The 13,202-nt window shown below is 49.7% G+C and overlaps 1 protein-coding gene across 1 annotated transcript in view; it reads right to left on the minus strand.

Moving 5' to 3' along the window:
- GRIK4 (glutamate ionotropic receptor kainate type subunit 4) overlaps positions 1-13,202 on the minus strand; it is a 115,790-nt gene that overhangs the window by 14,755 nt on the left and 87,833 nt on the right. The window contains exons 11-12 of the mRNA XM_065652195.1: positions 11,831-12,034; positions 3,414-3,527 (exon numbers count right to left, since the gene is read on the minus strand). Of these exons, the coding sequence (XP_065508267.1) occupies positions 3,414-3,527; positions 11,831-12,034 (318 nt within the window). The remainder of the gene's footprint in view (positions 1-3,413; positions 3,528-11,830; positions 12,035-13,202) is intronic.

Consider the following 13,202-nt stretch of genomic DNA (forward strand, 5'->3'; position numbering starts at 1 on the left):
GTTTGTCCCTAAAAAGACAGGCAAGAGAACTCTCTTCTGTCTCTATAGTCGGAAGGAAAGCAAGACAACGGCCTGAGAAGGCAGAAACGTGAGGCTGGCGAGCAGAGTGGCGCGGGGTATCGGGAGGGATGCTCAGCGCACTCGCATCGGCTGCTGAGCCTCCTCGGGCTGGAACAAAGGAGCTATTCATTCGGTCCTTCGCATTTTATAAGTCTGCTGCAGCAATCAAGTAGAAACACTTCAAACCCCAGCTCACTTGGCCTAAACTCAGCTACTCCAGTGTACTCACCAAATCTGCATTTCCTCATCCTAAGGTAGAGCACAGGAACGATTTTCAGGGCTGATGAGCCAGAATCATGCGCTTGCTACTCCCTCGTTCCCCGCCACAGATGCAGGTGAGCAAAATCACGTGTATGCCACAAATAAAGCTGACTTTCAGCATCCCTCTGTGCAGAAACAGCACCGGGCACCTGATTTCAGCCCTGTGCCAAGCTCAGGACTCGTCATCTATCTCCTGCCTTCCACAGGTCCCACCAGATGGCCAGAACGGGAACATCATAAAACAAAGCGAGCGTTTTCTCTTAGCCTGCAACTCAGAAAGCCTATTAGAGCCCCCGTGTCAGAAATCCATACTTGATTATGTCACAACAAGTGAAATTGAGAAAAATGACAGCCCCGTTTAAAGCTGCCATATTCGGTTATGTGTGAGAAGAGACACGCACTGTGGTGGCTCGAGGGGGAGGAGAAAGGGGGAAGAAATCGTTTGCCACTGGAGTTACATGGGAATTAAAATAAAATGTCATCACGCTAGGAGGAGACCAGAGCACGGAGGCAATTTCTTGGCAAGAGATTTGTTGTTATTTATTAGGCTGCGTGTGATCTGCGCTGCGATTAACATACGTCAGCTGCAATTTTTGACACTGCAGAGGTGTGTGTGGGGCGGGGACGGGGAGGGAGGGGGCAGGAGCAGATGGGGCTGTGGGGCTGCTCTGCACATCACAGCCTTAGAGAAAAACCAGAGCAATTAGCTACCTTGCCTTGTTAAATCAATATTAACCAGTTTAATTGCCACTCAGCTCTCAGACACACTGCTCGAGCTACGCAGGAAAGGTCTGGACAAAGAGGGGCAAGTTCTGGAGAACTACAACTACATACAACTACATATCTGAAGACAGTGGCAAAAGGAACAGGTCAGCTTACCTGACTGGAAACAGCACTATTCTGTGACTTAAAGTTTAAAAAGCATCTTCAAATATCCAAAACTTTGGGGGTTTTTTGAGTTTGTGCGTGTGTCTCCCAGGTAAATAAATTGGCTCCTCCCACCACTACAACCCTTTTATCACACTTAAATCAGATATATTTCAGTAGCGTGGTACCGTTGATTTTAGTATATTTCCACACAGAGTGCTGTGTATTTTAGGGGTTTTTTTTTGACAAGCTGGGGTCTAAGATAACTAAATACCTAGACAGAAATTGCTCTGTATGACAGGATGGGACACTACACTTCATATTTATTCCTTCTTCTACTTCGTTATCTCTGAAGTAATGGAATCTGAATCCAGAGCCGGTGTTTTTGACTGCGCACAGACCATCATCCACACAACATTTTCTTTCCCCCTTTACTCATTCTCAAGCAAAGGGACAGATAGATGGATGCACACAGTCACATCCGCAGCACATACAGAAAAGGCTTTCTCTGCTAAAACGTTATTCCCTTTGGCCAAGAACTAATCAGTTGATTTAAACGGTTGCCACAGATGCTCTGCATCCCCCTTGCCACCCTGCCTGGGTCACGGGGCACCTCCAAGTCCTAACTGGGTCCTTCAGGGGGCTATTTGCCAAACCCTTTTAAAGACTGTAATTATTAATCCTGCTCAGTTTGGGAAGGGCAGGCTGGAACACGGCTCTGTTGCATCACTCCGGTACCAGCGCAAGCGGCAGATGGTCCCTGCCCTGAAGAACTTACACTCTAAGTGGATGTGTCAGACACGTTTATATCGAGCACGCACGGAGGCAGCAGCAAACGCCTTGCACTTACAGAGCAGATCACACGCAAACCCCACGCTAATATTCCTGTGTTTCCTCAGGAGGGAGCAACATCAGCCTTGCTCTGTTCAGAGGGTGATGCCTTGTTAAGGTACTTGCTGAACATTATAGTGTAAATCAGAGGCAGAACACGCGTCATACTCAATCCCTAAACTTTCAAAATGCATGCGAAGAAGCGAGAAACTCCATTATAATCCCAGGCGAGCGACACTTGCAGAAACACCTCACGCATCCATGGGCAGGTGAAAAAGCAAGTGTAACAGGACAGGGACAGTTATGTTTGATTTTGGGAGCTTGAGGAGTCTTACCCTTTTTGATCAGTTAACTCACTGATGCTAAATTCCTCACTTACCAGAGGAAACAGAATTTTAACTAAATTGTAATTACTTATTTGTTCTTGGCAGGAGGCACGCAGCACAGAGAGACGTAAGCGCAAGTTCATTTATGTTCGTACCAAACGCTGCATCCTTAACAGCCTTCCGAACAGAGCGGAGGGTTCGGGAGAGGCGGCTTTCACTGTTTTGTCCCTTTGGTTGCTGTTGTTGAGCTGACGGGAAACCAAGACTGAAATTTGCATCACACCGGGCGCTCTACAGAGCACATTTCCAAAACGCAGATTGCGCATAATATGACACCCTGTTGCAAAGTGTAAGGGATGTTTAATGAAGGAATGTTGTTCTTACAAAACTAAGGAGCTGGTGCCTGACCCCAGCCGGGGGAAGGACTGAGACACATCGGACTATGAATCCTTAATGTAAAACAAAGTCTCTTCAAACTAATCCTGGAATGCAACTGATACCTGTATTTACAAGTTAATCTAGGGGGAGGAACCCATATTTTAAATAGATTGATAAGGGGAAGGGTATTGTTAGAATGAGATGAATGAAATATGTAAAGTGAGGCAGGTGTCGGGTGGTCTGTAAACCCTGCAGTACCAACCAGTGGGGAGCAGGGGAGGGAAACTGTGGTCAGGATTTGGGGGGATATCAGCAGGGGCAGGAATGCAAGAGAATCTACGAGAACTTAATACAACAAGTGTTGTCTAAGCGAGGCAGGGAGCACCCGAGGAGCAAGGGGCCCTCCTTGGGCTGCTGAATTTCAGGGTGAACAACTGAGAAAAGGGAAATGAGAGCAGAGAAACAGAGTGTCCTGGCTCTGCCTCCCCGTCAGTCTCCTCAGCCTACGTGCAAATGGATGCTGACACAAGGCAGAAAGACGGCGAAAAGAAGGAAAGAAAGGTCAAGCACATTCGCGTTCAAATAAGAAACCAAAATATTTTTATGAGTCATTCATTTTTCTTCTGTGACGAGGAATGTTTGCAGGCAAATAATGGAGGGACGTAAATGGTTATAAAATAAGTCTCTTACCATATGAACTCGGTAGAGAATGCTAATTCCCAAAGTCATGAACGGCTTAGAGAAATCAATCACCTTCTCTCGCTCCGCCGTAATCGTCAGCCCCGCCACGGCCAAATCGGCTTTCTGGAGAGAAAAGAGAGCAGAGATCAGTACCGAGGGCCCAGGAAAGGCACGGGGTGATGCCCACTAGTCAGGCTGTGCCCCTCTCCCCGCATGTTGCTTTACAACATAGGTAGGGAAGCACAACAAAGCAGCATCGTTACCCGCACAACCCGATTACGTAAAGTTTACAAGCCCGCCAACCCCAGACTTCCAGAATTGCAGATCAGTCCCCCCAAAAAATTCAGAGGACTGGCATAAAAATTTCCAAATTGACTTGCAAAGCAAATGAGATTAAGGGGAAAAAATAAAAATAATTTCTTCCAATGTTAATACTCTTGTAATACAGATAAGGGATTTGAATTTTAAATATTATTTTTTATGACTATAGCTCTTTTAATGTCTGTAATTGCTTTCTGTAAAAATGAAACCTCCTCCATTCTCTTATACATTTGTTTGCCTGCTTTGCAGGGTGATGATTATGCAAGTGGAAAAAGGGAAGACGAGGAAAAGAAAAGCTACTTGCACTTCTCATCCCTAAGTTTCATAAGGCAGAAGCCAAGGCACCTCCAGGCCCAAAGACCCAGCAAAATACGGAGCTTATCTCCCTGGATCCATGCGCTAGCTGTAAATGTAGTGCACAAAGGCAAGGTGACCTGCAAACCTGCCCGGTTCGGGTGGTATTTCACAGTCCGCTCAGGACTGCTCTATTGTACAAGCCCACTGCCAGGTTTTTGCAATTGTTTCCAAGCAGCTATTACAGATTCCTAGGAGGTTCAGGCTGGAATGAATTATGAGCGAGGGAGAATTGCTGCCTTGCCAGACATTTACCCACAGGGTTTTTAAAAGGCACCAATAATCACAACGTGGTGTGTGAGCAATTGAGCCCTATGTAAACACCAGCAGATTACTAAGATGGGATCAGTTCACCTGGGGAACATGGCGTGTGAGGAATTTTATCTGGAAGGAAAGCCTAAAGCTTGCTAAACCCCTCTTGTCTAGACTTAGAAGGGTTTGCAGGTACTATTGTCCAGGGTACAGGTCTCCCAGCAAAGGCCTTCGTGAAGATACAGCTTATTCTGACAGCAGATTTCTCCTCCCAGATCTCCAAACTGAACGCCATTCTACCAGCAAAGTCGTAGACTAAATAGATGGTAAACACGCCACATCAAAGGTGTTTCACGCAAAAGCTCTAAGGACATTCCCATTCCCATCCAGGGGCCAATATAAAGGTGCTGCTGAAAGGAGCGGCGCGGTCCCCGGGTTTACCCAGCTAAGTCACCATCTGTCCCCTGCTCTCGGGGGTGGGACGCGGATGCCGTCAGGGAACTTTGTGCACTCCGGCTATTCCCCCAGCTATCATCCTTTGGGACCCTTCCAAATCACGTAGGTAGCAACACTGTGAAAGCTGCTCTTCCCTACGCAAAATATAATGCAAATCCGTCCCCCTCCCTTTGCTGGCAGAGCAGAAACTCAGCACAGCAGAGCCACGGAAGTTTTGTGCCCAGGTCCCTTCTCTCACCTTCAGAGGGTCCTGCCATTCCATTAATTTCTGACAGCAATAAACTTTGCTCTGGGAATAGCACGCAATGTATTCTCTGCCTGAATATCATCCATTTCATGCTTTCGACTTTGCCTCCTGATGTTCACAAAACTTCTCATCTGCTGAGGTCAGTGTATCTTAGTTACAGGGGAGCTCTGGAAACCTGAGTGCTCTCCAGCCCTCCCCGCCTCAAAACGGGTGGGAGTTGGCATTTTATAGGTGAACAATGTGCTGGGGGAAGAAAAGGATTTTGCTTTGTGCTTCTGCACTCTGTCCACAGCTGGGCCCTGGGGAAAGGGAAAACAGGAGGCAAAGGATGGGGGGAAGAGGGGCAAATACTCTTTCATTTTCATCCTTCCAGCACAGTTGCATCTATAAATATCAGCATGAAATAGGCTTAGGAAAAGACCCAGAGCATTTTGGGAGTAGAGACAGGCGCTTCTTTGACAAAACACCGCTTAAACAAGGCCAAACTCTTGCTAGGTGAGAGGAAGCCCAGGTGGGCTGGTGTCTGAGATAAAAGCACGAGCTGCCACCACCATACCTGGCATTAATTGTGGGATCTGCCTGCGTGAGCAGCCAGGCTCACACTGCCACTGGAAAGGGTGTTAAACACGGGGGCTGAGCCGGGCTCCTGAAGAGGAACAACAATTAAGCAGCCTTAAGAAGCAAATTGCAGGGACTGCCAGTCCGGAGGAGGCAGCCGCCTCCTCGCTGCGGATGCTGACGAGGCTCATCTGGGCGCTAATGGTGATGAATGGGGCCTGACGTCAGCCCCAGCCCGGGCAGAGCGTCCCACAGAACGTCAGGGACTGGAAGGGACCTCAGAAGCTCACCCAGTGCAATCCCCCCGCCAGAGCAGGAACACCCAGCTGAGGTTACACAGGAAGGTGTCCAGGCGGGTTGGAATGTCTGCAGAGAAGGAGACTCCACAACCTCCCTGGGCAGCCTGGGCCAGGCTCTGGCACCCTCACCATCAAGAAGTTTCTTCTCCTCTTTCAGTGGAACCTCCTGTGCTCCAGTTCGCACCCATTGCCCCTTGTCCTGTCACTGGCTGTCACCCAGAAGAGCCTGGCTCCATCCTCCTGACACTCCCCCTTTCCATATTGATCCCCATGAATGAGCTCAGCCCTCAGTCTCCTCTTCTCCAGCTCCAGAGCCCCAGCTCCTCAGCCTTTCCTCACACGGGAGATGCTCCACTCCCTTCAGCATCTTGGTGGCTGCGCTGGACTCTCTCCAGCAGTTCCCTGTCCTGCTGGACCTGAGGGGCCCAGCACTGGACACAATATTCCAGATGCGGCCTCCCCAGGGCAGAGCAGAGGGGCAGAAGAACTTTTCTTGACCTACTGACCACCCCTTGTCAAGCTATGGAAACAAAACACATTGAGAAAGTCCAAGGGGTGTAAGGGTTTGGGGCTGTCTCCGTGTCAAACAGAGGGAAAACCAGCCCGAAGGACAGCTCTGGGAGCACGAGGCATCTGCTGCAGATGCTTGTTCCCCTGGAAACCTGGTACTGAGCCCCGGGCTGGAGGTGACCCTGCTTTAAGCAAGGGTGATCTCCAGAGGTCCCCTCCAACCTCTGCTATTCTGCGCAACTCTGCAAAACAAGCAGCAGCCACTGCACGGTGGTTTGGCTGCAACCTGCTCACCTGGACAGCAGCAGTGACAGAGCAGTCTCTGTGCATCTGCAGATCTGTCCCACGGCACGACGGGTACGGCTCGGCCACCGGATCAATGTACACATTGCTTCTGCTCCAGCTGCCCATCTGAGCTGACAGGAGCTATTTCGGGTTGTGCAGCTCCTCCCCCGGGAGCGAGTGGCAGCCAGGTTGTGAGCTTGGATGCATATTCTTGCATTTATAAAGAGGGTCACTCAAAGCTGCTGTTAGGGGTTTTTTTTTTAAGGATATGTACAAATTCTGCCATATGAAAAGCGACAGCCTGAAAGCCCTGGAGGCTGCAGCCCTCCATTTAAGCGACAGTCAGGGATGGGATGACCAGCATCAGTGCAGATGTCACCCCCAAGTCTGCCTTCACCCATGGGCTGTCTCTAGGGGTGGGAGGAAAAGGTCTGTGCCAGGTGTTCCCTGTGCCTGTGGCAAAAGCCAGTTAAGGCAAAGCACCAAGAATTGGGACCCTAAGCTGCCACAGAACCTAACCACCTTCCACCACACCCGTGGTTTTGTGTGCAACTTGGGCAGAACCAGCAGCGCGGTGCAAACCCCGCTGCCCATCCCCTGGCTGCGTTTGCTCGCCAGCCCACACTCCCTCGCTTCCCCGCTCTCCCTCACTCCCCACCCTCTCCAGCCCCCCCATGTCACACTTGCCAGCGCGATAGCGTGCAAACAGACTCCCCCGCCTTTCCTTCACCCACGCACAGCTTTTCTCACTGAACACCAACACCCACCGCCAAGTGGAGAGCAGGACTCTGCCAGTTTTCAAATATCTTCTCCCTCCTTTCCCCTTCCTGCTATTTCCCATCTTTGGAGCAGTTGAAGGGAGGGGGCTCTGACTGTAAAGCACCACTTGGTTACCAACAAGGAAGATGGAAGAACCATCACCCCAAAGCTTCAACATCCTTTCAGTTCTTGGTCCTGCTGCTCCCGAGGCCATGAGACGGACAACTACGTCTCCTCCACTTTAAAAAGAGCTTTGACCACCACTGGTCCCAGCCAGATTCAAACCACCGGCACAGATACAAGAGATCCAGCGTTATTCCACAGAATCTCACTCTGCAAATGATCCTGTGCGGAAAGGAGCTTGCTGTCCCCAACAATCTGCTCCTCACTCTGTGCCTCTAGTGCAGCACTGGGTACGCTTGCCCTGGAAACACTCACAGATCTGCCGTGTTACCATCACCACGCGTGGTAACAGTGCTGAAGGAAGCCCGGGCAGCTGATCCAAGCTGCACAAAACACACTCCCCCCCGGGGCTGCTTGGTCCTTCCCATCCCCTGCACCCTGCCGCAGGTGAGCAGACCAGGTCCTGTGCAGAAGGGACCGTCACCTACCGCTGCTACCCAGACAGACAGGGAGCTGATCCCTGCTGCATCACAGGGAGGTTTCTCAGAGGTCTGACAGCAAAACTGCAGCATCTGATTCCTGCCAATGAAGCTTGCTAACAAAACCACACCACAGCACCTCTCCTGAGCTCAGCTCTGCTCTCGGGGGCATTCCTGAGATGGGCACGTTCAGGAACTGTTGCTGAGGCATCTCTTAGACATGAGCCCGTCTCCTCAGGGAGGAGCAAGGGAGCCGAGCGCCCATGGCTGCTGTGAGCCGACACTACCGACACGGCAAGTGCAGCAGAACAAGGAGAAAGCTGTCACGTTGCCTTGAAAATACATCCGTTGGCTTGTATCAGACTACAGAATTCATTTCAGCTCCAGGATGTGCTAGAGAGAATGAGAAAGAGAAGACCAGACAATCATCAGGGACTCTGACCCGGAGACTGTACTGCAGCGGGAAGGAGCGAGACATAACTCTTCCAGCCCTATTGCCCCCTAAGGCTGAAATGCCAAAAATTAGGAGATGGGAAGATTTGCTGTTCCTGCTTGTTTGCTAGTTACAGATAGTGCGCGTGTACGGTGTCAGCTGAACCGCTAGAGATGGCAGTTGTCTGTGCCGGAGCCGGACAGGCTAACGGGGGACCGGAGAGCGGCTTCACCCCCCTGCTCGCTCAGGGGATGCGCAGGGTGTTTGTCTCCCTGCTCTGCATGCACAGAGGGACCAATTAGCTCAGTGTTTTCTGAATTTGTGGCATCTTTCACTAGGGAATGGGCTTGAGCCCTTGCAAGTGATTTCTCGCCAGCCAAATCTCCATCGGCTGATCACAAGGTGCAGGTTTCCTGATCTGATGCCGAGTCTGCTGACCTGGACACAGGAGTCCCTACAGCTCGTCCACTAACCCCCCCAAGCCATCCCAGTCCCCCTCTTCCCCAGCTTTTCATTTAGTTTTTTGAGTAGGTCTGGTGAATCTGGGTCAACAACAAATTTATGTTTATATAGCATCCCTCTCAATCATATCACAGTGCACAATTAGTTGTAATAGAATTTTCAGCACTTAGGAATAAATCAATAGCTGGTTAATTTCGAAGCAATAAAATGAAACACTTTTCCCATACAGCCTAGAGTCGCTGTAAGGAGATTCGGTGCACAGGGGGATTACAAAGACAAAAAAAATACTGGGAAGGTATTGCATGGAGCTGGATAATTTTCTGACCTTCTGGTCCTGAACACTAAGTGCATGTGGGTCAAACCTCACTTTCTGACAGCTGAGCAGGGTCAGGAAGGAATCTGTTTCCTACAATAATACAGCCCTGCATGAAGAGACAGGTGAGCTTCTATTCTAGGTACAAAACAAGGGGCTGGAACCAAGGACAAAGCCCCTTGGGCTGTGAAATGACCTCAGAAAGCAACGTCGCCAGCAGCCCTGAATAAACACAACATGGGCAGACCTGCCCCGGCTGACCTGACCCGAAGGCCCTGGGGCTGATCAAAGCCTTGCTCAAACCGTTACAAAAGACTCTAAAGGGCCTAGAAAGAGCAAAGCGGAGAAAGCTTTTCCTCTTCTCCAATTTTCGATTCGGCGTCACACAGGCTTTGCCAGCTCTGCCCTCCTGAAGCAGAAGTAAAAATCTTCCTAAATAAGGCTCAAGCTGCAAAAGAAACACATAGTTTCCATGTGAAGCTGAAGTTAAACCACTTACCACTACAGAAAAGCATCCCTCCGGAAGCTCCCATTTAATGGAGAGGCACTGCCAAGGTTAGGAGGCCAAAAACTTGACGGCTATTCCCTTCCTTTGTTTGTGTAGATCACATGCTGCTCTCTGCACCTTCCTTCTTGCCTCCCAAAAGACACCTTGCAGAACTGTAATTGTGTGTGTGTATACACATAGACACACACACAAAGATATGTATAAAAACTATGCCAATAGCCCAGAGCATTTGCAAACAACTGTGCAGCAGGCTCTTTAGAAGACACTCCCCCTTTCCATATTGATCCCCATGAATGAGCTCAGCCCTCAGTCTCCTCTTCTCCAGCTCCAGAGCCCCAGCTCCTCAGCCTTTCCTCACACGGGAGATGCTCCACTCCCTTCAGCATCTTGGTGGCTGCGCTGGACTCTCTCCAGCAGTTCCCTGTCCTGCTGGACCTGAGGGGCCCAGAACTGGACACAATATTCCAGATGTGGCCTCCCCAGGGCAGAGCAGAGGGGCAGGAGAACCTCTCTGACCTACTGACCACCCCCTTCTAATCCCCCCAGGTCCCATTGCCCTTCCTGGCCACAAGGGCCCAGCGCTGGCTCATGGTCACCCTGCTGTCCCCAGGACCCCCAGCTCCCTTCCCCTACGCTGCTCCCCAACAGCTCGTTCCCCAACTTATTCTGGAACCTGGGCTTGTTCCTGCCCAGATGCAAGACTCTACACTTGCCCTTGTTATATTGCATTAAATTTTTTCCTGCCCAGCTCTCCAACATAAAGGGTGAGTACCACGAGGATGGAGCCAGGCTCTTCTGGGTGACAGCCAGTGATAGGACAAGGGGCAATGGGTGCAAACTGGAACACAGGAGGTTGCACTCAAAGAGGAGAAGAAACTTCTTGATGGTGAGGGTGCCAGAGCCTGGCCCAGGCTGCCCAGGGAGGTTGTGGAGTCTCCTTCTCTGCAGACATTCCAACCCGCCTGGACACCTTCCTGTGTAACCTCAGCTGGGTGTTCCTGCTCCGGCGGGGGGATTGCACTGGATGAGCTTCCGAGGTCCCTTCCAACCCCTGACATTCTGTGATCTTTCAGAGATGTTGCTCATCTCCTGCAGCTGGGAGGAAAAGCCTCGGCAGGAGCTCTGGAGCCGCAGGGGCCGGATTCAGACCCTCGTTCCTCCACTTTGCAGGAGGGACGTGCCACTGTTGTGCGGATAATGACGGGGTGGCTCAGGGGCTCCTCTCGCACCGTGGTGTGGATTATCATAAATACACCTCACCGCAGATTTCCCACCAGCTGAGAAACTGTCACTGGGTTCTCACAGGTAATAACACGGCAGGGTAGAAATCAGTGAGCAAGGAAGTATTGGTTTAAACAACGTCAGTCTTAATGCTAGCTTTGGCTAAGCCTATTTTACTAGGGATCTCAGAGCATTTCCTGAACTGTAGTTAAGCTTCAGGATCCCTGGGGAAGGAGGAAAACAAAGAGCAGGGAGGGGGTACCGGCTGACTGAGCACACAGGTACGCAGAGGTGTTGTCAAACCCAGAGAAAGCATTCAGCTTTCAGCCTAGCTGCTGTGCAACACAACCATGAAGCAGAGCCACAAAAAGATCTCAATCCACGTGCTTCAAGCAAACAAAAAATACATTTGTCTCCACAAACAATACTCAAAGTCAAGGAGCTCAACTGGATCTGCCAAAACTTTTCTGGGTAGAAATGTGATTCTTACTTTCTTCTCTCCCAAGCAGTGTAGGTTTTTTAAGTTTTCTTCAGCTTCTACCAACCTGTGCCAGAGCCTGCATGTTTTCCTGTTTCAAGTTTTCATTAATTTTTCCACTGGGGAAAAAAAAATAATCCATTTTGTAGCCAGCTCTTACGCAGGGACCTCAGAGTCCAAGCCTCCCTGTCACATCAACACGACAAATACGTTTGCCACGGGGAGCACACATTAAATGGAGATCCTCTGGTCAAAGTCTCACAAATGGACTAAAACCTCCATCCTTATCATCCTGGAGCACTTAATAAAGCCTTTTCATTGCCAAGTCCCGCTAGAGCACAGTTAAAAAGAGCAGCTAATTCACTTACCCGAGCAATCAGCTCCCCGACCATCCCTGTCCATGTGCCATTCGCCTCGGGGACTCCATACACACCATCGCCAACGAGGTGGATCTTATAGTTGAAACGCAGGATCTCCGCCAGCTCCTTCAGCATGTCCACGCAGAAGCCCTCGTAGCGGTCGTTGCCTTCCAGCTCCTGATGGTTCCACTTCAGCATTAAGTAAGGGTTTTCCTGCATTGAAACTGGGCAGCTGTCATTCCCATCTTAGCCGAGGCGTCCCAGCAGCGCGGCGTCGAGCACGGGGCAGCAGCGGGACGGCCAAAACCCTCATGAGGGGCACCCAAAGCAACCTCCCATCCCGATATATCCCTCTCGACCAGGGTGACATCAAAGTCATTTCACACAGGAGGACAACACAGACCCCGCTGTCTCAGCCTCCAAGGTGAGCACCAAAACCGATACAAATGCATCCTTGCCTCCTCACAAATGAACGGTGAACCATTACTGGGCGAAATAAATTCTTTCATCAATAACAATCCATCAGACATGCTCCCTTCTTTCTTCTTGTAATTCATTTGTAAAATTAACAGCACCACATACATAGCCTCCTAGAAAAATAACTGATCCCACTGCCCTGGATAGGAGCCACTTTATGGGATGCTGGCAACAATTACAATTTCATGCACATGATTTCCATTTGCCAGTACACACATGCAGGCTTATCTGAGAAGTTCCAGTGGAAAAAAAAAAAAAAAGAATGAAAGAAAAAAAACCAGAAAAGTTATCATCTGATGTAAGACTTGTTGATTTCTTTGCCACCTTTTGTACTAAGGAAAATTAACCATCTACTCGGTCAGCATGTTCTACCAATTAGTTGGACTAATTAATGGCAGACTGCTGGGAAACCGAGCAGCATTCTTTATCAGCATACGAAAGAAGCCCAGGTTGGCTTCTGATGTTTAAAGTTACTTGCAGGAAAGAGATATAAGGTATCTTATAAGAGACAATCACGGGACAGGCAGCACCCAGAAGGAGAATTTGTTGAATACGGACGGGGTGCCTGTAGATGTGAAGTCTTGGTTCATAAAAGTTCTACCCATCTTGGCCAATTTCAGTAATTTTATCAGTAGAAGGGACAACTGTCCCTTCCAACTTACCAGCTGTACGCAAAACAAGGACATCGTTCAGAGATGAATGTAAAATGGCAACTTATCCCCACCCCAGCCCTCTCCCCAGCTGCTTCTGAACTCATCAAATATCATTTCCATATGAAACATCAACTTGAGTTTAATTACACTGTCATGAATTGTCCTCAGTGCTGTAATTAGAGATTTGATCGTCTGTTCTTTATGAAATCAGTGTGCAATGCTGCATGCTGGGGGCCAAGGGGGGTAGGAAG

This window comes from Caloenas nicobarica, chromosome 26 (genome assembly GCF_036013445.1).
Source record: "Caloenas nicobarica isolate bCalNic1 chromosome 26, bCalNic1.hap1, whole genome shotgun sequence".
Lineage (NCBI taxonomy): Eukaryota > Metazoa > Chordata > Aves > Columbiformes > Columbidae > Caloenas > Caloenas nicobarica.